This window comes from Triticum aestivum, chromosome 5A, assembly GCF_018294505.1.
Source record: "Triticum aestivum cultivar Chinese Spring chromosome 5A, IWGSC CS RefSeq v2.1, whole genome shotgun sequence".
NCBI lineage: Eukaryota > Viridiplantae > Streptophyta > Magnoliopsida > Poales > Poaceae > Triticum > Triticum aestivum.
Genome location: NC_057806.1, coordinates 416,302,513 through 416,325,627, shown reverse-complemented (window position 1 = coordinate 416,325,627; position 23,115 = coordinate 416,302,513). Strand labels below are relative to the sequence as shown.

Below are 23,115 nucleotides of genomic sequence, written 5' to 3'. Positions count from 1 at the left end.
GTGCCACGGGCGGCAGAGGCAACGCGGGCATTCATCCGCGTGCTCCGGGGGCGTGGCAGGCCGCGACGATGCTGGGTCACGGCGAGGGCGGCGCCGGGAAGGGCGCGGGCGCCGATCTTGGCGGCCACGGACGGTGGTCCACGCAGGCTCGGGCGGCACCGGCAGAGGCTCCCCGTCCGGAAGAACGCGGTGGATCTCCGAGCGCGGCCCGGGGCGAGGAGCCGCGGCGACGGCGGCGGGGTCTGGCGACGGGGACCGGAGCACCTGGGCGTAGGACGGGGGACTGCCGTCCAGCCAGCGGAGCTCGCGAGACCGGCCGTGCCCAGGAGTGGGGGAGGGGGTCGCCATGCCTAGCACGGCGAGGAGCGCTGGGAGGTGGACGCCGGGGCCGGAGTGGCCGCCGGCAGGAGGGGCTAGGCGGAGCGGGAGGGGCTAGGTGGAGCGGGCTTCGCAACGTGTATCCTGGTGCGTGCAGCTGTTGCTTAAATAAACCAAGTTGCCGTGGATAGAGGACAAACTGGTGGTCAGGACACACATGCACCTGTCAATGTTGAGAAATATGGCCTGGTCACCCCCAACTATTGATAGGAACAACTTTCAGCGGCGGATGTCCACCTCGAAGATCTTCAAGGCACAATTCGGCCACGCCTTGCTTCAAGCCCTGGGACACCATGCTGCACACCAACAAACTCCACAAGGTACTCCATATGTTCTGGTTGGCTAGTGAATATGAAGTGTAGGCCGGGGAGACTTTCTGTGGAGTAAACCTGGCATTTGCAGGGCTGGGCTTTGAAAAGCCCAACCTCAAAATCCCAAGTCCGAGCCCAGCCCGACCCGAAACGCATGAACAGAGTCATGGAGTCTTATTAAAATGATGTTTTGGGGGATATTTAAAATATATATTATGTCTATATTTCTAACAAAATAATAATTTATGCCCTGTTCGGGCTTATTTTCGGGCTTTCGGGCCAGGCTTTGGGTGGAGTCTTATTAAAATGATGTTTTTGGGGATATTTAAAATATATACTATGTCTATATTTCTAATAAAATAATGATTTATGCCCCGTTCGGCCTTATTTTCGGGCTTTCGGGCCAGGCTTTGGGTGGAAAAGCCGAGCCCGAGGCCAACCCGGATGTCGGGCTGTCCATGCCCGGGTCTAGCGTGGAGGGTACGGCATCATGATCTCCTTGGTTAACCTCAAGGTTGTGAAGAGTTGTCCTTGGAAGGGCAAGAAGTTTTGAAGCTTGACCAGATCATGGTGACTGACCTCCCATGTCGATCGGCTTGGTTGCGTCCAGATGGGTTTTCAGGGGAAATGTGCCAGCGCTGAAAATGGACACATGGGCAAATGATACATCTAGACATATTTACTTTTTTAAATCTCTTTCTGTATTTTTGTCCTTTAATTTTTATAATTTGAATAAAAACTGTTTGGACCGACAATGTTTTCGTCACTATTTTGGCATGGTGTTTTTTTGTAGAAAGGTCTCCAAGAAAACCATGAAGAAAAAATCTAGAAGTTTCAAGAGAAAGAGCCACAGAGGCATGCCACGAGGTCACATGTGGGGCCTACGCAGCGTTGGGCCACGACCCAACCGACATGAGGTGGGAGAGCATGGGGCCCACAGGTGTCGCCTCTTCGCCCATATAACCCCTCCTTAAAACCGCGACGCGGAATTTTGCGATTTGTCTCTCGAGGCGAAGGTACTGCCTTATCTTACCTCTTTCGGGAGGTTGATCTGACCTTCAGAGAGGGGGCCGGGGGGTTCTTCATCGTCTTCATCATCAACTCCTTCTCCATCAATGTAGGAATATGTGTGTGGGAATTGGATGAGATCCCTCATGTAAAGGTTGCGGAATTGTTAGGTTTGATGCCTAGCATCCTATATGTTTTGGGATTGATGTTTCGGTGATTTTCTATGCTTAAGGCTTGACACTAGGTCCCAAATGCTATGATTTCAGATTTAAACCATGTGTTGTTTTCATGAATATTATATGTGTTTGGATCATACTTGCAGGTTGTATGCACTTGTTATAGTTCTGCACGGGAGGCGCACAAGTGTCAATAATCGAGACATCAAAGGGAATGGTTGTAACTAGGATTACATTTATTGATTGTTATTGCTTTCTTTGGTACTCTGTGAAATGAATACCTTAAATACCCTTAATTTCTATTAGGATCCCATTGAAACGAGATGCTATGACAAAAGATGTTGCGCAAATTCTTATTGCAAGCACGTATACCTTCATACAAAATATATGCATATCTAAGTTGATGACTTTGAGCTAGACTACTATCTCCCTATGCTACCAGCTATTACATAATTGACTATATCCGTCCTCATGCCTGCGCTTTTGATAGTTGTTGCTCTTTTTAAGATACTTTGCACTTGCAACTGCCGAGTATTGCTCCGTCACCTTACCGCAATCAAGCTACAATCACTTCATCACCTTTGCTAGTAATAAATTATGTCAAGTAAGTATTTAGAATTGACAACTCAATTGCTAAAACTTATAAATATTCTTTGGCTTTTCTTGTGTCAGACCGATACATTTTGATTGTGATATACATTTTCTCTTGAGGAAAAGAGAAAGATGACGGGCTGGAGGAGATCTCTTGCCGCTGGATGAGATCTGACTATAAGAGTTTAGACGACGAGCCTTCCATGGAATTGGACCAAAATATTCTTCATCTAATATCTTTTAGGTGTTCACAATCAATTAAGGACAAAAATACCCTTGGTTGAGCTGGAGTATACATAACACTTTCTCCATTCAAAATATAATGCACGTTAGTTTTGTCTTTTGTCAAACTTAGAAATAATTACCCCGTCCATGTTGTTAGAAACTATATCAACATCCACAATACCAAAATAAATGCCAGTATGATACTCCCCCCGTCCCATATGTAGTGTAAAAACGCTCTTATATTATGAGACGGAGGGAGTAGTATATTTCATGATGAATGTAATGATATATGGGTACTATAGATGTTATTTTTTCCCTGTAAACTTGGACAAACTTTGCCATAGGACAGTGCTAATACGAAGTATACTATCTTGAAATGGAGAGAAGATGCATGTATATGGCTTCCTAAGCTTTAAATATATTTTTTGATAATTTCCTAGGCTTTAATTTGGACTCAATTATAGTACGTATTTGAAGTGTTCCTATTTGAAATAGAGAGTAGATGGTTTGCCCGTCCTCTTCCTGGCCTCACCAAATGGAATACGCAGCTCTGCATCTTGCTTCCTGATTTTCTTCTTTAGTTCCACGAAGCTATCAAGTATGTTGTGATACTCATGAAACATGAGTCCTCTTGCCCTAAAATACATAAGAGGGACCCAAAAAAATAAATTAGGGCGTGCGTCTGAAAAGAAGACACGACCGTGAATCCATGATCCTACTTCCTAGTAGGGAACTAGGGATACAAGGTAGATACTTACCATTCAAGATGATTGCAGTATGTGACAAGATGGTCGGCAATGGTGAAAGGCCGCGCTGAGGCAATCATCTCCATGTCGTCGCGTAAGAGGTTCCACGCCGATGGCCTCTCGGTGGAGCCACTGCTCAGGGAGTGTAGCTGGACACCGAATGCCGAGGAGCATAGGTAATAGGAACAGTAGACAGAGTTTCCGGTGATGGACGGGAAGTGGCTGGCCGAGACGGACAGGCACCTGTCCTGGCCGAGGATCAGCGCACTATCGCCGATGCTGCTCACGGGGGTCAGCTGCCGGCGGTCCAGGTCCACCGTGAAGATCTTGAAGGCGGTGAGCGACGGCGCATTGTACGCGTAGACATAATGCCGAACAGCGAGCAGCATGCGGCCGTTGGACTCGACGAGGAAGTAGCGGCACGACGATGGGCTCCCGAGCTCGTCGGGGATGGGGGTGTCCACAGGAAAGTCCTTGCTCGGAGGGTACACCTGCAGGATGTTGGCCGATGTCCACGTGGTGGCGTAGAGACGGCCGCGGAAAAGGAGGACGCTCTGGAGCTCGACGTCGAGGTAGATGGCGTCCCAGTTGGCGTAGCCGGGCTTGGCCCAGAGCACGGCGTTTGTCCCCGGGAACCAGGCCACGACGTCGATGGAGTAGTCGCGGGTCGGTGCGTTCATGCAGACGGCGGCGTTCATGCGGAGGAGAGAGTCCCGGCTCCCTGCCATCACGCGGAAGGTCGGGGCGATGGGCGGGAGGTCGAGCACTGCGCGGGTGAAGGGGTGGAGCACGCGGACGGCGGTGGTGCGCTTGTGGAGCAGGACGAGGAGGCCGTCGCTAATGGCGACGATCCTGTAGCCCCGGAGGTTCGGGAGGCGGACACGGAGGCGGCGGCCGGTGCTGGGCTTGAAGAAGGTGACCGCGCGGGCGCCGTCCGGGCGCACCGCGTCGCCGTCGCAAAGCGCGACCCAGCCGCGCGGGCGGAGGCACAGCTGCTTCTTTCTCCCTAGGCTTCCAATGCGGCCGTCGGGCGTGCATGCTCGCCAACCGGAGCAGACGGCGCGGAGGACCAGGTAGTCCACCACGTCCCCGGTGACCAGCACCCACGCGGCGACGAGGCGAACCATGTCGCTGGGGAGCGACGCCCAGCCGCCGCTCTCCTCGACGACCCCCCGGCGCTTGCGGCCGTCGCGTGATCGCACTCCACGCCTTCCTTTTGCTGCGTACGCGGCCATGGCCGTCGCGCCTTGGCCGATCGCAGCCGCCGCGGGGGCGAAGGGTGGTGCGTCTATCGCCATTATGATGTGTGACCACGTCTCCTGTTCCTCCCTCCCGAGTACGCGCGCGATATATTAGGGTGGTGCGGTGCCGTTCGATCGCTTTTGGCAAGCCTAAAAGTGAGGGAGGGTGGGGGATGCGGTGGGGGGCGGGGGCGGGGAGAGGGAGGAGAGGAGAGGAGAGGGAGGGAGCGGGGAGGGGTTTAGTCGATGCGAGGCGGCGAGGGGTTCCCGATCGGCGATCGATTGGCGATTCGGGGGATGGGATTGCCGTTTTTATTACGTTTTATTTATTATTAATTCCGATCTTTTGAGGGGCGAAGTGTCGATTTCTTTTCCGGCAGCCTATTCTTATTTCACGAGAGAGTGCTTTCGTTAGGAAGACTGCGGACAGCATCCTTGTCATCTACTAGTAGAATGCCCGTGCGTTGTCACGGGCTTTTCAAATATTTTAGGGAGTTACGTAAACAATTATTATGTACAATTTCACATGTAGAGAAAAGATAGTACGATCACAATCGTATAAAAGTTTAAACCACTTCCCTTGCAACCTAAATTGATAAAAAAAGACAATTTGACAATGAATACAATATAGAATGATGATTCAATTAAAAATTGGTTACAAATTAAGATCTATTTGATGCTCTAAGAAATTATTGCATAATATCAGAAATGTTGACTTTATTCATTGGCACAATATTTGAGCAAGTATAATAAAAACGTCTTTCTCAACTCATACATGTCATGCACAAGCAACATATGCAGTTGGCACGAATAATTCACGTCGAAGGTCTTAAAATGTACTCCCTCCGTCCCAAAATTCTTGTCTTAGATTAGTCTAGATACGGATGTATCTAATACCAAAATGTGACTTGATACATTCGTATTTAGACAAATCTAAGACAAGAATTTTGGGACGGAGGGAATATAACAGAGAATACTCGTCGTACAAATTGGGTTTACTAATTCTTTACCATTCCAGGTGAGCACAAAAAAGGAGCCAGACAAATCTCTCCAATTTTGTAAATTAATGTTATCTCAAATATACTGATAATACAAATAAAATGTATTAGTATGGTCCTAATGCATGGAAATTCGAAAGGAATGCCTAAGCGAACTAAAAAGAAATTTATGTTTTAGTCAAACTCGCTTGCCGATGTTCTTTCTCCAAATGTTTTTCTTCTTTCTTCATCCGTTGATCCAACCACTTCCACTACACCCCATCTGAGAGTATCTACATCCCGAGCACCCCAAACCGCCCTTATAAGACTGGTTGCATGGCTCGGTCACTAACGGGTCAAAAAACCGACGCTGACCAATGCCTCATAACAACCCTATATGCCTGGCAGTTGCGCATCCATCATATCCAACCCAAATCTGGGAAAAATATAGGGAGGCCTGGGCGCACCCAGACGTGTACACCACATCAGCCCAATCCACATTGGCCCACACCGACTCCACTCCGTCCCACTAAAATCCCCTCCCGAAACAAATCCTAGTTTCACTTCACTTTCGATCCACACTCCATTGATTCCCCTCCAGCCCATGTCCATCCCGTTGTCCTTCCTAATGTCGAGCTGATGGGTTTCGTAGTAATTTCAAAAAAATTTCTGCGCTCACGCAAGATCATGGTGATGCATAGCAACGAGAGGGGAGAGTATGATCTACGTACCCTTGTAGATCGACAACGGAAGCGTTTGGTTGATGTAGTCGTACGTCTTCACGGCCCGACCGATCAAGCACCGAAACTACGGCACCTCCGAGTTCTAGCACACGTTCAGCTCGATGACGATCCCCGGACTCCGATCCAGTAAAGTGTCGGGGAAGAGTTCCGTCAGCACGACGGCGTGGTGACAATCTTGATGTACTACTGCAGCAGGGCTTCGCCTAAGCACCGCTACAATATTATCGAGGACTATGGTGGAAGGGGGCACCGCACACGGCTAAGAATATGATCACGTGGATCAACTTGTGTTTCTCTGGGGTGCCCCTGCCTCCGTATATAAAGGCTCAAGGGGGGGGGGTGCGGCCGGCCTAGGAGAGGCGCGCCAGGAGGAGTCCTACTCCCTCTGGGAGTAGGATTCCCCCCCCCCCCCCAATCCTAGTTGGAATAGGATTCACGGAGGGGGGAAAAGAGAGAGGGGACCCGGCCCCCTCTCCTTGTCCTATTCGGACCAAGGGAGGGGAGGGGCGCGCGGCCCATCTAGGGCTGCCCCTTCTCTTTTCCACTAAGGCCCACTTAGGCCCATATAGCTCCTAGGGGGTTCCGGTAACCTCCCGGTACTCCGGTAAAATCCCGATTTCACCCGGAACACTTCCGATATCCAAACATAGGCTTCCAATATATCAATTTTTATGTCTCGACCATTTCAAGACTCCTCGTCATATCCGTGATCACATCCGGGACTCCGAACAACCTTCGGTATATCAAAATGTATAAACTCATAATATAACTGTCATCGTAACCTTAAGCGTGCAGACCCTACGGGTTCGAGAACAATGTAGACATGACCGAGACACGTCTCCGGTCAATAACCAATAGCGGAACCTGGATGCTCATATTGGCTCCTACATATTCTACGAAGATCTTTTATCGGTCAGACCGCATAACAACATACGTTGTTCCCTTTGTCATCGGTATGTTACTTGCCCGAGATTCGATCATCGGTATCCCATACCTAGTTCAATCTCGTTACCGGCAAGTCTCTTTACTCGTTCTGTAATACATCATCCCGCAACTAACTCATTAGTTGCAATGCTTGCAAGGCTTAAGTGATGTGCATTACCAAGAGGGCCCAGAGATACCTCTCCGACAATCGGAGTGACAAATCCTAATCTCGAAATACGCCAACCCAACATGTACCTTTGGAGACACCTGTAGAGCTCCTTTATAATCACCCAGTTACGTTGTGACGTTTGGTAGCACACAAAGTGTTCCTCTGGCAAACGGGAGTTGCATAATCTCATAGTCATAGGAACATGTATAGGTCATGAAGAAAGCAATAGCAACATACTAAACGATCGGGTGCTAAGCTAATGGAATGGGTCATGTCAATCAGATCATTCAACTAATGATGTGATCCTGTTAATCAAATGACAACTCTTTGTCCATGGTTAGGAAACATAACCATCTTTGATTAACAAGCTAGTCTAGTAGAGGCATACTAGTGACACTCTGTTTGTCTATGTATTCACACATGTATTATGTTTTCGGTTAATACAATTCTAGCATGAATAATAAACTTTTATCATGATATAAGGAAATAAATAATAACTTTATTATTGCCTCTAGGGCATATTTCCTTCACGAGCATCGGCGGTATTGGAGGCGACAGATCTGCCAAAGAGGACGACTGTGAACGCCTTCATTCGCAAGACAGAGGGCGACATGGGCGGCAGCTCGGGCTCAACTCCACCACCTGTTACCCGCCATTTTAGCGTGGATGCCAGCACGGGCCCGTTCAGCACCGCGCAGAGCTTCACGTGCTCATCCAGCGCCGCGCCACTGGACCGCCGCCCTCCTAACCCTCATCTCCATAGCTCCTAAAGGTTATCAGTGGGTGCTCGTTCTCGCCCCGCCGGCGACACGCACGCGGATGTCCGAAAAAGAGGCACCAGCAGCCCGCCGTGAGAGGCAACGTTCAAGGGAGAGGCCGCCGGCGTAGGAGGCGGTCGCATAGTCCTCTCGATGTCGTTGTCGATTGTCAGTGATGACCGATGAAGAGTAGCTCCTCACAGATATCTACAAACAGCTCCCTGATGACGACAGAGATAGACGCCCGTCGGATCCATCGAAAGAACGCAAAGGCCCTCCGCCTCGAGCTCGAGCAGTCGGTGCGCGAGGCGAAGAAGAGGGCGTCAGCGGATGCGAAAGCGGCGAAGCTCGTGAGGCAGGAAAACCGCGTCGTTCGAAGGATGGTTGGCTAGATTGACTCCCCCAATATCATCGATGGTTGCGAGGTCCCTCTCTCCTACCACGGATGCCTACATTGACAGCTACATCCGTAGCAACGAGGAAGTGGCGAAGAAGTGCGTCCTTCTCTTCGACTTTGTTACAATTTTTAGTAACATTTGTTTAGAACTATGTTCATCGGCTAACTATGGTGCTCTTTTGATCTATGTCGGATTATGTGGATATCTATGTCCCGATTATGTAGATTTATATGTTTGTTTGTTTCGCTGATGGTCAAAATAGTTTGTTTCATGTTGCATGCATAGTATGGATTTGGGGTATCATATATGAAGATCGAGGCTATGGACGCGACGATTCAAGGGGTGACCTGTCATTGTCCGGACACGCCCACGGACGTATAGCGTGCCTAATTTGATGACCCCTGCAACCCATAGTTGAACCCACCAACCCCCTGCATTGCTTCTCCTCCACTCGGCATTTCCAGACTCTTCTTGATAAATGTTGATCCCGTTAATCATTGATGGTTTTAATTGAAGAGCTAAAGATGCAAAGTTCACGAACTAATCTTTCCTCAAGATGTCTTGAACCAAGTATTGAGAGCACTCATAATTGTAAATGTATGTTATACTATATCAATGCCAACATCGTCCTTCAGAACATTGGGAAGAACAAAATACATATTTGATCCTTTTAGAAGAAATGAAAAAGATTACAAAATATATGTCCCATGTAGTCAAGAACTGCAAATTTTGAATAAGCTTGTGCTTGTACTCATCTTTCACTGCTATATGATGAGCCATAATAACTAACCATCCTCCATCACCTCTTGCAAATATCGAAACCTCCCATCCTTGATGCACTAAACTGACTTTCAACATGACCAGTTCTGTCCCTCACCACCCTGCTCAGATGAAATGGAGACTGAAAAGAACACGATATAAGTACATCAAGCAATCAGATGAGGCTATTGACAATCCATAAATCCCGAGTCCTACTGGTGGTATACATGAATAACCAAATGCCATTTACAATTATCCTGAAGGTGGCTAAATAGAAGGGTTACTGGTGGTACTAATTATTCTGTTGTTGGTAGAAAATCCTTTTGGAGATCATGGATGACTAACACGATGTTGCAATCAATATAGGCTGGTGTATATGGAAAATCAAAGCTAAAAATGACTCGTTAAGTTAGGGATACATAAAAAAAATTGTAAAAAGTGATAAAAACAAATCTGCAGCAACTCGCGACCCCACGAACTCGTATTCGCAGTGAGCAAGTTAGTGAGGCCGCCACGGTAGGCTAGCACCAAGGGACAAGGGCAACAACCGCCTTCCCGTCCAACCTACTGATTCTGTTGGCGCTACTTTCATCCTAAGCCCATCAGTACCGAGTGTGTTGGCACATACAGAGAAACTATGAATTGAAATTTTCATCCAAAGCATGAAAAATGTTAATGTTCCTCTTCTCTCCCATCCCTCGTGTGAACATACCCAATTCGTGGTTGCCTCGCTACATTCAGCGTACCTCTGATGTGCAATTTTGTCTCCTCCAACTCTTAACAAATTCATTGTAGCTCACAACTGGATGGGCCTTACGGGTTGAAGAAAATCCAAACCTAAATAGAAGCAACAAAATGAGGACAACTTATAAGAAAGGGAAAAGCGAGGAAGCACACACCTACATGCCCAAACAAAATATAAGATGCAACTACACTATGATTTACTTTTTAAAGAGAGTTAAAAAGCACACCAATCAGTTAAAAGAGGCATCATTCCCTGTTCAAGTCTTCAATGTAATTTAGATTCGACAATAATAATGCAAACCTTTACGTTGAATTTATGGTATTGAGACAAAATAATATGCACTAATAACTGCTAATTATATCCATCTATATTGTATTATTAGCATGCAAAAGCAAAATCACTCGGCTATACGGAAGCCTCGAGTAACATCCTCCGGGACTGGACCTTCAAAAATGATTACTACGCCAACAAACATAAGCATCAAACAGTAAGCTATTTAGTAATAGGATTTTCATACTATACCGGTGTTGGGGGTGGGAGAGAAGTAGAGCTCCAGGAGGCATCCTTTGTGGAGAAACCATTAGAGTGTTGCCCAAGGTTGGCATAATTAGTACTTACACAACTCCTGATAAAGCACACGATAATGTGTAATCCAATCCAATTCATTTCATAATGGGCGGTGGCTCTATCAAGCAATATCGTCCCCGTTCCAGGTGTGCCATAGAGCAGAACGCACATGAATGAGTATAGTAGTTAGGAGGGCATCTCAGGATGGTGATAACTGTATCGTTGCATCCTTGAGCTAACTGCATAATATGGTACTTCAAAGCACATTTTTCTTGAAACTTCCCAGGCGGCTTAATACTAACACGAAGAAACAGTTACAGATAAAGCAGAGGCGTCAATTCACCTTCTCCGCGATGATCCTTCACCATAAAAGGTTCAGCTTTTACTTCCCGGACTCTAGCACCATTAAAAAACATTTCTTGAACCTAGGTACTATGACAATCGCATACATGTAGCAGAGAGGTATATTCTCAATGATCAGTACCAATGCTCCTATGAAACACCATATAAGCTTGACTATCTTTTGTACGGAAGATTCAGACACTTGAAATCTGAAAAGAGAAGTAGTGTAGTCCAGAAAAGAAAGGCACTGAAATGTACATCTATATATGATATCCAGAGAGCTCAAAAATAGTAAATTACTGCATGGTTGGTTGCAGGAGGTTGATATTTTCCTCACTGTACTCTAAATAGAGAAATAGGCGGCAGTGTGATTAAAAAGACAATATATCAAGTCACCAGTACAACATGGACATGATTTTTTTAGTTGTTCCAACTAACAAAAAATGAGCTTCTTGAATAGGTGAAGAATTTATGACAGAAAAGGAGATAAGGACAAAGCAAACTGGAATGAGCCTTGATTAGGTAGATGGAAACCCCAAACAGAGTTGCTACAATCTGAAAAGGCTCTAAGTTGGCACAATCATATTTAGATACCGGGACCAACTTGCGAGGATTCACCTATCTGGATATATATCGGCGAAGATTCGTTTCTGGTTCTGGGCACAGCTGAGGCCGATATCTTAGCCATTTGTTCGTCTAGGGATTCACGAGTATTCCGGTATTTCTGAGCGTAGGATGGGGGTGCGGAGGCGGAGTAGGGCGTGGAGGTAGGGGCGTGGAGTAGGGCGCGGTCGAGGGTGCGGAGGCGGTGCTGCGCCTATCGTGGCCGGGAATCCTGCAATCCCACAGGCCCAGGAGCAGCGGGCACCCATCGGCAGGATGGCTGTGCGCAAGTCGGTAGATCTGCAGGGGGTCATTGCTGCGGCAACCCTGCTGGTGGGCTGCGCCAACCTGCTGGTCACCATAATCGCATTAGGCGTGGTTCTGCTGGTGTATCTGGGCGGAAACAGCCAGTAGATTTGTTATGTGTGGAACCTAGTAGTACCAGTGAGGTTTGGATTTAGATGCTGCCGTAGGACAGAAGCAATGTCCATATTCGAGTGTTTGTACTCGACGCCCCTCCTACTAGTGTGGTTTGGATGCAGGAGTAGGACTGATGCTGAATTCGAGTGTTTGTACTCGACCCCATAGTACTAATCGATGTTGTTTTAGTATTTTGGAAAATGTGGTCAAAGTCTTGTAAGCGACCAGCAGTTGTAATGTGTTGTGCACTTTAACGGCTGCACCCTTAATGATATATGAATGTCTAGCTGGAACTGCTTATATTTTTAGAATGGCGTTCCTTTTTTACCTCCTTCGATTTTTGCAAGTTTAAGGTTGTCGACGTTCAGTTGCTTCGCCACGCGCACAATGAATCACCTCGTTCTCCAGGACCCAATTTTCTCGGGTGCTAGTGTTTCATTTTCTCGTAATCGCGCCTGTTACTCACTTTTTAGTCCTAATACAGTCATGATTGCATGCCTCATGTTCAACACGTGGCAGCTGGCATACTGGTGTGACTAAATGCACAACCCAAACCGTCCGTAGTGTGATACAACTCATCACATAGGAGGGCCTGCATAAGTTATGGACACCGCTCACCTAACCTCAGAACACCACTCCCCATCCTGCTGCCAGGCCTCGAGCACCCTTTGGAGCAGAAAGGGCTTGGGCAATGTAGATTTGGCGAAGTTCCTACCGATGTTCTTCGAGACAAAGTGGTGAAACGCGCTAGACGGAGACGGATCTGAGCGGCGTCGCCTCCGCCGGTGGAGGTAAGATTTTTTCGCAACCCTGCTCCACATGCCAGTTTTTGTCGCCAGCTTGGGTTCTTATGTTGGTTGATTTTTTTGGTCTATAGGCACAATGTCGGAGTTAGGTAGTTGTGGGAATGATTCGATGGAAGGATCCAACAGAGATGACCGGCATGCGGAGATGCAGCCGGCTGACATAGTGCAAGCCACATTCAGTGCTGATGATGGGGATCCACCGGCTGCTACATCAAGGATCTCTGTCAAGCATGCAGTTGTGGTCATACAGAAGTTCTCTGACTATAAGAGGTGGCTTGTGGAGGAGATTGGTTTTGGAGGAATGCTCAAGTTACCACTTCTGCATAAGTTGAATCTAAAGTACAGTGCATGGCTAATGAGAAAGGTTAGCGTCAGTCGCCGAGCTATCTTTCTAACAGAGTCGAAGGTGCTTAGGTTCTAGGCTGAAGATGTGCACAAGGTGTTTGGGATTCCATGTGGGAAGCGAAAAGTTATTGGTCGTGATGCCGTGATCAACCCCGATGCCATAAAGTTCATCAAGAATACTATTGGCATGAATCGTACTGGCGTCCATAGTTTGCGTGCAGTAGAGGAATTCCTTCTCAGGGACATCACGGAAGAATCATCGAAGCTGGAGAAGGACTGCTTCCAAATTGCATTTGTTATTTTTGTGATGGGTCTTGTTCTTGTGCCTAAGACGAAGTACGACTATGCAACTATTGATTTTTGGGGAGCCCTGGCCAGTACAGAAAACATTGCACAGTTTAACTGGTGCCAGTATGTGCTAGACGCTTTGCTGGATGCTGTGAGGAAGCTCAAGAGGGACATTATCTTGAATAACTTAAACACGAACCTTACAGGATGTCATCTTTTCTATCAGGTGAGAATCAGCCCGCAATATGCATGATACAGGCAATCTGATCTTTTTGCCAACTTTGGAGGATGCATTTAATTCATCATTGATTTTGTGCATATCGTCATCAGATTTTCACCCTTGATAGCCTGCACCTTGGTACGTTCAACAAGAAGCACGATGTATTTCCTCGTATAAGTGATTTTGACGCCGATTGCCTTCGAAATATGATCATCATGGCAACTGATCCAATAAAGTCGGCAAATTCGTGGTCGTATGCACCTGTGAGTGGTCAATTATAAATTCTTTTTGGTCCTTTTCTGTAGCATAGAAAAGAATGTTGCATGTTTAACCGACATTTTCTTGCTCTGTCATGTTTTTTTCAGTTACGAGACCCATCAGTTGTGTGCTACATGTGGGGTCAGTGCCGGGAAAAAAATGTGAAGACTTCACACAGCACATCTAGATCTCACAACAAAAAAAGCGGTGGAGCCTATGTTGCGCAACCTGTCCAGACGCCTAGTGTTGAACACGCTGACGCGCCCGTTGGCGCACCAGTTCCTATTTCCGCACCAATGGGTGACATAGGACCAATGGACCTTGGCAATTATTTGCGTCAACACTATCCGAAACTGGTTGCCTTTTTTATTGTCCAATTTTTATTCCCTACGGGTCTTGGGCAACCATTTTTTGTTTGATATCTGTAGCAGTTAGGACTGATGCATTAGCAATTTCGTTTCATTTGCCTCCGCAGGTTGCAGATGAGATATCACTTCTACTGAAGAAGCACAATACCAGAGCTTTGCTTCATCTAGCAAACGCAAGGCAGAGCATCATGAAAGACATGCTGAAGTTAGCAGATGATCTGTACTCATCGCTGAGCCGACGTTGTGTCTGTTGCCCTGCCAGGGGTTTTGCAGACTGTCCGTTAGGAGGTACAGGTAAAACAAGTTTCTTTTCTTTCTTTCTTTTGGTTATCAACTAGTGAAGGTACGGTTGCTAAAGCTCCTCCAATCTTTGTTATTTCATATCATCAGTGAGCAATCATGTGCGAGAGCAGTTCAGCACCCCCGTAACAAGCAAAATCGATGGCCGAAGGCTGGACCTATCAGGGTGTGGAGGTGAATAAGTTTTTAAGCAAAGTCAATACTGCCGTTTTTCATGTAGTTCAAATACTCTCGTCGTACTGGACCACCAATGATGTCTGGCCTCTTATTTTGCATTTTTGCATTTCCAAGCAAAAACCCCAGCAGATGAAGGCAGCGCTGGTGCTAAACGCAGCGCCCAGCCCCTGTGTCGTGCTGATACAGTGAAGCGAGTGCATGTTGATTTGGCTATCCCGCACGAGATCGTAGTGGAGGTCACTGAGTTCTGCAAGTCCACTTTCAGGGCAATCGCTGAGATGTATGCGGACCTGCCCTCTAATTTTACAGCAGTAGTTTTTGGTCAGAGCAACAAAACCCTGCCTAAACAGAAATACATCTTTCAACATGGGTACGCGACTGATCCGTGGGGGCGTGGGTGTGTGCCGTACCCGCCACTGCCGGATGTAGCCGAGCAAATTGAGCACTACTTCAACAATGCGCAGCCCGGAGTGCTCTCAAGGTAAGAGATGACACATGTGTGCTCTTTTATTTTTCATTTTTCATTTATCCGGTGAAGATAGTTGCGAATCTTGACATTGTTAACTTATATGTAGTTGTGACATTTTTTTCAGTTTGTTCATCATCCATGATTCTCCACGGTACATTAGAGTTACTGGTCTAGCACTAAAGCAGCAGCTCGTGGGGGAAAGGTTGCTAGACCATGAGCTAATGTGTATTATCCTCCGGCGGTTTATGCAAGCACATGCAGAATGTAATCGGGATTCCCCATATCTCAGTTGGCGGCACAGCCTTGAAGCAGATTTATCGGTAAATTACATACGAAGCGCGGTGGTCCGCGTCGTAGTTACTAGTCTATGGTTATCTTAATGGAGTTACTTCTATTCATTTTTTCACTCTTTTTTGCAAACCCTTGCGCTATCCTATCATGACTACACGTACTCGATTTCCATTCAGAAACAGCTAACTGGTGAATGCCACCCGTATGATATCACGACAGCTCAAATGGTACATGAATGAATATAGTCTTTATCTAGTTTACCCCGGCAGACGAAGTTCTATGTTTTGCTGGTCTGTGCTAACTATTGTCTTATATTTTGCTGCTGGTTTGTCATCCGAACCGAAGTTTCTGTTGCCGGTGCCATTACAAGATGGGTGGTTACTCATGATGTGGGACATGATTGCCAAGATTATCCATGTACTTGACCCTCTTGTTCAGCGCCACAGCACCAACCCAGTAGTGAAGGTACGTCAGGAGTTGGTAGAACGGAAGCTTCACAATGCTTTATTCAACTGCCTGAATGAGTATTATGCTGGGTGGCCTGTCGTGGAAGACAATTGGAGAACTGTCTTCCCTGCTCTCACGGACACCAATTTCTGCAAGTAAGCATGTCTTTTTTTCTATCATACCATACGAGCGATGTACTGTGAAAACTAACACTAATGATGTTTTCTTCTGTTTTTATTATATTTTATCAGGGAGGAATCTGGAATTGCCGTAGTTCACATTGCACGGCACTATGATGGCAGAAAGATGATGCTGCCACTAACGAAGGTAACCTGATATGAAGATGTTAGGATTTTTTTCTTTTTGTTAATTAATGCAAATGAAGTGACTTTGTGGATGAACCGACCGCCTCACGCTGGACCAATCTCATTGCACAGCCCAACCTAGCAAAAACCAAGAAGCAAGCTCTGTTTGAGTGCTTGAAGCTTCAGGGAAACCAGACATCCAAAGCTGGAGATGCATTGTGGGCAGCACTAGCTCCCAGTGATTCATGCTTCGGCTCCTACTCCGAGACCTAGTGGATGCGGGGCACATCTTGTTTAGTTTGGGGACGCGGCGGGGGTTGTGTGTTGGGGGTATATCGCATTTTATGCTGAAATGATATGTTTGCCATACGTGCTTCTGTATCACTCCAACATGACCCTGGAACAACACCATTTCGTTAAATGGAGTATGAAACCTGACATCCCTTATGTATGCTATTTTTAGCAGTAATTGACCATTCGTGTGGGTCCTTTTTATTCATGAGAAGTGATCACGTCTTAGTACGAATGGCCACAACTGATTGTGGTGTTTTCCCTGAGAACCTTTTTTTGTTTGCATGGGTTATCATGTGCCAAAGAAATATAACCTAGGGAGGAACCATTTTTTCCGTTTTCCGCTGCAAGTGAGAATTAAAATTAATCCCATTTGTCTATGGTAAATGTAGGGCGGGCAGTCATACTGTCTCAAAGCAGCTTCGACTCTCTTTCTTCTCTAAACTGACCAGATGGTAGCCCCATGAGTGTTTGCGATTAGCAATTAGTAACACCATTCACACAAAATAGCTGAGTAATCATGAATTTTTCTTGCCTACGTAGACAGGTGGTCCACCCCCCGTGCGCTATTGGTTCACTTTTAACTTCGAATGTATCTTTAAGCTAGCCCCGATTCCCCAGCCCAGAAAGCAGCACAGTTAATACTCAGTTCTAAATAGGTCAGCCCATGGCAGATGGAAGTAGTCGTTTTCGCTTTAAGGACTTTCATATACGCTAATAGAAGCCCACACATTAGTTCACTCCCAGGCGATATTGGTTCACGGACACTACAGACTTAAGTTCAACGTACAACTAGAACTGGATTTATAAGGTAGCCCCCCACAGATCCGATGGGGTCACACTTCGTACTTAGTTCAACATAAAATAGATATTAAAGCAGTACGGTAGTTCAGCCTACGGCAGATGAAATGCACGCCTATTTGCCTGGCTCTTGGATGTAGTCCTTTTTGCCTCCCAAAAGGTCGTTCATGGTCTACTTCTTCACCAAAAGGATTGTTGACGCAGTTGCACGATTCCCTGTCAGCATTCACTCAAGGATCTCCAGGTACATGAAGTCGGGGAAGTCACCCTTGTTGCCTCTCATCGCAACTATCTCGTAGGCCAGCTTCTTCCTCAAGTACTCCAGCTCTCCCTATGCATTTCAACCAAACAGTTCATATTAATCCTTGTCGATGTGTGTGTGTCTTTGATTTATGCAAAGACATATGCTTACATTAGTCAGTGTACGGATGTAAAGGCCGTTGTAATCCCTGAGGTAGTGCACTATGTATATCCCACTGTTTTCCCTGTGTAAGACATAGTCAGAATTTAAGTTTTGTATGCGACATAAAACGATCTGTTAGTGATCGTATAGGGGTTTATACGTCCGGGCTTTACCTCGAGCATGGAGGATGCATTCCAGTCTTGTAACTGAAGGTCCAACCAAGGGATCCAACCAAACCGCCATGGTAGATATTGTTTACACACCAGCAGAACCCTTTAAGAAACAATTTCGCACTCTCCTCATGCTTCAGCTTCATGTTACCGCTCATGGTCTCCATAGGGTCCATCACCAAGATTTTCTTATGATCTATGTCAAGCACATAGAGAGACCAGGTACGTGCAAGCCACACAGGGAACATAAACTGCATAGGAGTGGAATTTCTTTCAGTAGAATCATTTTTGCACAGGAGTGGAACATGACGTGATAAGGAATATGCGAAGTAAGAAGTGATAAAGATAGGACAACATACCATTTTTGCCCAGTCAGCTCTGCACCCTACATGATTTTGGCTTAGCATCTCCCTTATCAGGTCCAGATCAATGTCGAACTCATGGTTCAGGAGCTCATCCTGTGGTAGCAATGTCGAATTAGTCAAGCAGGACCCATATGCATGCTGGACCCATTAGAGTTTTGCTCAAAGGATGTTTTAAAATCCTGTTTTTGTCTCACCGCAAACACTGGGTCGAAGAAAACCCTCCATCGGTCCAGCCAGTCCTTGTACATCCTGCGCTCCTTCTCTGAGAGCATCTTGTAGATGCACCTCCATCCCACACGGCTTATCTTGCCCCCATGCCTGAATTCTTGTTGTATGTCGTGCCCAGACATCACCGCAACACGGAACACAAAGTGACGGAACCACTTCCTGCAAAATGTTTCACAAAGAGAGAAGTCCACTTTTCAACCTCGAACTAACCACTCGGTTTGATTTACAACCCTGAACTACGAAACCGGTAGAAATACACCCCGAACTAACTATGAGGTCCAAAACTCAACCCTGGTCTCGGTTTTGTGTCGGTCAAGCGGTTTTGACCAAAGTCAAAGCTGACTGGACTGCTGATTAGGCACCCAGGAAATTTTTTAAAAAAAACTTCTCTCTCACTCCTACCCCTCTCTCTCTCTCTCCGCCGCCGGGTACTGGATGCCCGTGCCTTGCTGGACTCGGTCCTTGCTACTGTTGCCGCTGCCTGTAGAAAGTGAAGTGAGGACAACTGTATTGATTCACTCAGTGCAGAGATTACACACGGTACACAGCTATCTTAACTAACTTAGCTATGCACAGGCTAACCACCCCTAGAAATGAGTAGTAGCATGCAGATCGTGGGCGTTGGCACAGCAACAGCACGCACGTTTGTGCATGCACTACTACCTGAAAGACCGGTTCCAACACTGCCGTCCCGAGCTCCGCTGACGCCCCTCCCCGACCACTCCCCGCCGTCCATCACGCAGTGCCCCTTTCCCGACCATGCAGCAGCGCCGCCAACTTGAAGCAGCTCGGGGGCGAGGTCAACGGCGTCGGCACCCTTCAGCCAGTACCGGACGACAGGCTTGTCCGGATCTTCGAGGTCCATCCGAGGAGATCCCGTCCATGAGGGCTCGCCGGAGTTGACGAAGATGACAGGGCAGTGCGGTTCTCGTCAGGATCGGTGTTTCCTTGGTCGTCTTCTTCCGTGGGATGGCGCGGGAGGTTCGTAGTGGCGAGGCAACCGTACAATCGTGCTCGGAGGCACCGGTTTCCATCTCCTCAGGCGGCAATCTCTCGCCGGAGTTGACGCAGCGAGGCGGCGGCAGAGAGCATAGTATCCTCCCGGTCGTCATCTTCCTATACAGGCGACGGCGGCCCGGAACGGCTGTTCCAGGCTTCCAGCTAGAGGCTGCAGTTGGTGTTGTCTGGCGACGGCGACGGACGGAGGTACTGCATCGGTGCTGCCTAGGCGCCGCGGACTGGTTGTTTGCGAGCAGCTAGAGCAGCTGTTCCGGTTGCAGGTTGCAGGTGATGTAGGCTGCCGCCGACGGCAGACAGAGGCAGGGGTGGCTGGGCGATGAACAGAGATAGAGAGAACGAGCTGCGGCGGCTGCATGCATCCTTTTACTCATCGGCAGAGAGAGATAGAAGAGGGGGTAGAGTTTGGTTCTTGTTTTTTTATTTCCTGGGTGCCTAGTCAGCAGTCCAGTCAGCGTTGACTTCGGTCAAAACCGCTTGGCAGACACAAAACCGAGACTAGGGTTGTGTTTTGGACCTCGTGGTTAGTTTGGGGTGTATTTCGACCGGTTTCAAAGTTGGGGGTTGCAAATCAAACCGAGTGGCTAGTTCGAGGTTGAAATGTGGACTTCTCTCTTTCACAAACAATGAGATAGATTTCTGGTTGTTTGTTCCTTGCAAAATTTAGAACTACAAGCCTAGTTGTTCATTCGTTTTAGGGTATTATAGGTATAGAGATTTTTTACCTTGAAAGATTCATGTCGCTCCCTGTCAACATTTCATCATAGAAGCGCAGGACAGATTGTGGGGGTGGCTCGTCATGTGACAAGCCGACGTGCCTTGGGAATCTTTCACCCCACTGAATTCTAACGTTTGGGGGATCTTGGCCTCTGTTAAGTTCAGCATTCATTGCTTGCACCCCTGTTCCGCATTCATCATCAAAATCAGCGGGGACACTTTTATTCGCAAAAGAAAATAGTATAGCTGAGGTGTTATAGTTACCATCGTCCCATCTTCTTGGTTGATGATGCATTGGACCAGCTGAGCTCTCTCCTCGTTCACGGACTGCATTTTTGGCATCCACGAGTTAGTTGAATGTTAGATTACAGGCCAGAAGACCGCTGAGTAATGCATGTTGAATCAACATAGCAACACTTTTGTAAAGAGAATGCTACCAAACCTGAGGGGATCACATTCCGTGCTAATGCTGCATGGTGTGTAGCGTGCCGTCCCAACAGCAGCACACCTCCGTCATTAGCAATCGCCTCATCACCTGTCCCCCTGCGTTGTTGGTGGGTGTGCTCCAAGTGTTCATCGAAAGTGGCCATCCTTCTGGGCAAATAGCTAGCTCTGTTCTCTTCAGCACTGCGCTCCAGGACATACTCTAGGCTGATGGTTGGAACAACATCATGTGTTGCGCCTCCTGGCACAGGAGTGCTACTCATAGGTATAGAGCTGTTGTTCACTGAAAACACGAGATGGAATTTGCTTTAATGGGAATCAGTATGAGTGGAGCTACTTGTAATGTACATACACTATAGGTTTCAAGTAGCAATCACTATTATTGTGCCTTTCTTCTTCATTTGTTTCGGTCCCGTCACCGGCGCCTTCATGTTCTATGATGCTTTGTCCATCGCTTGGACTTGACCCCACTGCCACTATTCCTGCCACACAGAAGTTCATTGTTAGTGTTCTTGGATGATGAGGCATGCATTAGATTGTTTTCAGTTCCATATGTAGTGAGTACGTACCATCAACAACAGTAAGCCAACGCCTGGTTGTTACCGCTGGAGCATTTATTTCATTATGTGCTTCAGTTTGTAGAACATCACCAGCTGGAGTAGTGGCGTTGTTGACGCCGTCGGCTGCGACAGCTGAGGAAAAACCCAGGGGGTATCACCATGAGCTTTTTTACTTACAAATGGGGTCACAAGTAGAAGCTGGTCATGGATGCGAGGCACAAACCGTTCCCCTCATACAACGCCTGGAGATTTTCAGCCAATCTGTGGTCAGCTGTCTCTTGTTGGGTTTGCTCATGCTGCAGGTTCGACTCCAAATCCTCCACGTATGCATCCCAATCGAAATCGTCACCGCGTGAAGGACTATCAGAGTATGAACCAAACGCGTCTCCACTTGTTGAGTCATCAATGAATGGCTCTTCTCCTTCATATTCATTGTTGTCTGTATCAAAAAGAATATGTCATTATGTTTATATGAAAGCTTAAGGATTTTATGAATTCTCACTGTTCAGGAAAGATATCAGCACCACACTTACGAATTGGAGATCCTATTTGTTCTGAAAGTACATTGGCATTTTGTTCCAATCCCCCCGCGTTAGCTACTGTAGATGTAACTGTTCCATTCATGATTAAATGTTAGTATGTAGTACAAAATCTTTTCTGTGACACCACTATGCGGAAGTGTCAGGAACTCACTATCAACAACATATTCTTCAGCTTGTAGGCGTAACGCGTAAGCATCGTCAGTGTCAGCCACTTGATCGCATGCCAACATTACAAACAAGCAAGAACACCTTTTAGTTCTTTTTCTCGAGGGTCAACCTTGGAAAATATACAATATAATTTATGCTGATAATTGAACGTAGTACCTCGTGGAGTAGGATCGTGCCCTGTCGACACGTCATTGTGCACATGTCCTGGCAGAATTCCAACTACATACAGAAAATAGGATAATTACAAATAAGTCAAAGTTTGGGGCTCTAAAATGTAATGCAAATATAGTGTCATCTAAAAGGCAATCGTTGCGGAACCTGGAGCAGTTCCTGCCATTGGTGGTTCAAATAGGACCCTATCTCCGGTGTGCTCAGCTTTTACCGATGGAACAGGCTGTTGGATTAGGTCAACCGCTTCTGCTGTTACAACTGCATCAGGGCTTGTTGTTAGCGTAGGCATGGACAAGCCTCCAATAATATTGTTGATTAGTGATAAACTTCGCCCCCCTCTCTGAAACCGAGCAAATAAACCTCTGTTTTTGTCTCTGCCTGTATCAGCGGGATCAGTTTTTGTTATTATTTGAACACTTGTATTGGTAATGGAAGCAACAACTTTTTCAATCATGGCAAACAAAATTACCTGATTGATTGGTAATCCCAACGCCACCCCCTCCGCGTGATAAAGGATATTTAGCCTCCAATTCAGCGCCTGACAGGTACAGCAAGATTTAAAGCAGTCAGCATATTAATTGTAAGCATTTTGATTGTAGGTTTTCATTTTTTTAGTTTTTGTCCCCGTGTCTACTTACGGTGCATCTCCCATGCCAGCATGCCGTCTCTTTCTATCTAATCCTCATTTCCGGTTATCTTAGATGCTGGTGGTTCACAACATACTTCATCCATTGGCAGCTTGCCCAACTCTTCGCGAGTTAGGCGTGGCCTCGTACCACCACTCACTTGTGTGCCACTTCCATACTCTGGGGCTGGGATTACATCTTGATCTGTCGGATGTGGGCCACGATCTCCATGGTTATTGATACCTGGAGCTGTGTGC

At 47.0% G+C, this 23,115-nt stretch overlaps 2 protein-coding genes across 7 annotated transcripts; one reads left to right on the top strand and one right to left on the bottom strand.

Moving 5' to 3' along the window:
• Nucleotides 1–3,171: 3,171 nt before the first annotated feature.
• On the bottom strand, nt 3,172–4,764 carry LOC123101336 (putative F-box protein At3g25750). The gene is made up of 2 exons (XM_044522834.1): nt 3,448–4,764; nt 3,172–3,325 (listed from the first exon to the last, which is right to left on the bottom strand). The coding sequence occupies exons 1-2, from the start codon at nt 4,731–4,733 to the stop codon at nt 3,172–3,174; spliced, it is 1,440 nt and encodes a 479-aa protein (XP_044378769.1). The 5' UTR covers nt 4,734–4,764.
• Nucleotides 4,765–12,673: 7,909 nt separating this feature from the next.
• On the top strand, nt 12,674–21,991 carry LOC123103706 (uncharacterized). Of its 6 annotated transcripts, none has more exons than XM_044525378.1 (12): nt 12,674–12,872; nt 12,959–13,746; nt 13,851–14,003; nt 14,106–14,354; nt 14,474–14,660; nt 14,757–14,840; nt 14,958–15,324; nt 15,437–15,632; nt 15,780–15,830; nt 15,949–16,205; nt 16,302–16,377; nt 21,427–21,991. In XM_044525378.1, the coding sequence occupies exons 2-12, from the start codon at nt 13,420–13,422 to the stop codon at nt 21,451–21,453; spliced, it is 1,974 nt and encodes a 657-aa protein (XP_044381313.1). In that variant the 5' UTR covers nt 12,674–12,872; nt 12,959–13,419; the 3' UTR covers nt 21,454–21,991. The 6 variants fall into 6 exon arrangements, with proteins under 6 accessions (XP_044381313.1, XP_044381315.1, XP_044381310.1 ...); XM_044525380.1 differs by having other exon boundaries at nt 21,535–21,985; XM_044525375.1 differs by lacking the exon at nt 21,427–21,991 and adding an exon at nt 16,488–16,874 and having other exon boundaries at nt 14,474–14,654.
• Nucleotides 21,992–23,115: the final 1,124 nt, after the last annotated feature.

Excerpts from the sequence above, each read along its gene's own strand:
- LOC123101336 (XM_044522834.1), bottom strand. The coding sequence starts at position 4,733 with ATGGCGATAGACGCACCACCCTTCGCCCCCGCGGCGGCTGCGATCGGC. Across the intron at positions 3,326-3,447 it reads TACTGCAATCATCTTGAATG|GGCAAGAGGACTCATGTTTC; the intron begins GTAAGTATCTAC and ends TATGTATTTTAG.
- LOC123103706 (XM_044525374.1), top strand. The coding sequence starts at position 13,420 with ATGAATCGTACTGGCGTCCATAGTTTGCGTGCAGTAGAGGAATTCCTT. Across the intron at positions 14,661-14,756 it reads CTGTCCGTTAGGAGGTACAG|TGAGCAATCATGTGCGAGAG; the intron begins GTAAAACAAGTT and ends TCATATCATCAG. Across the intron at positions 15,633-15,779 it reads GCCTTGAAGCAGATTTATCG|AAACAGCTAACTGGTGAATG; the intron begins GTAAATTACATA and ends ATTTCCATTCAG.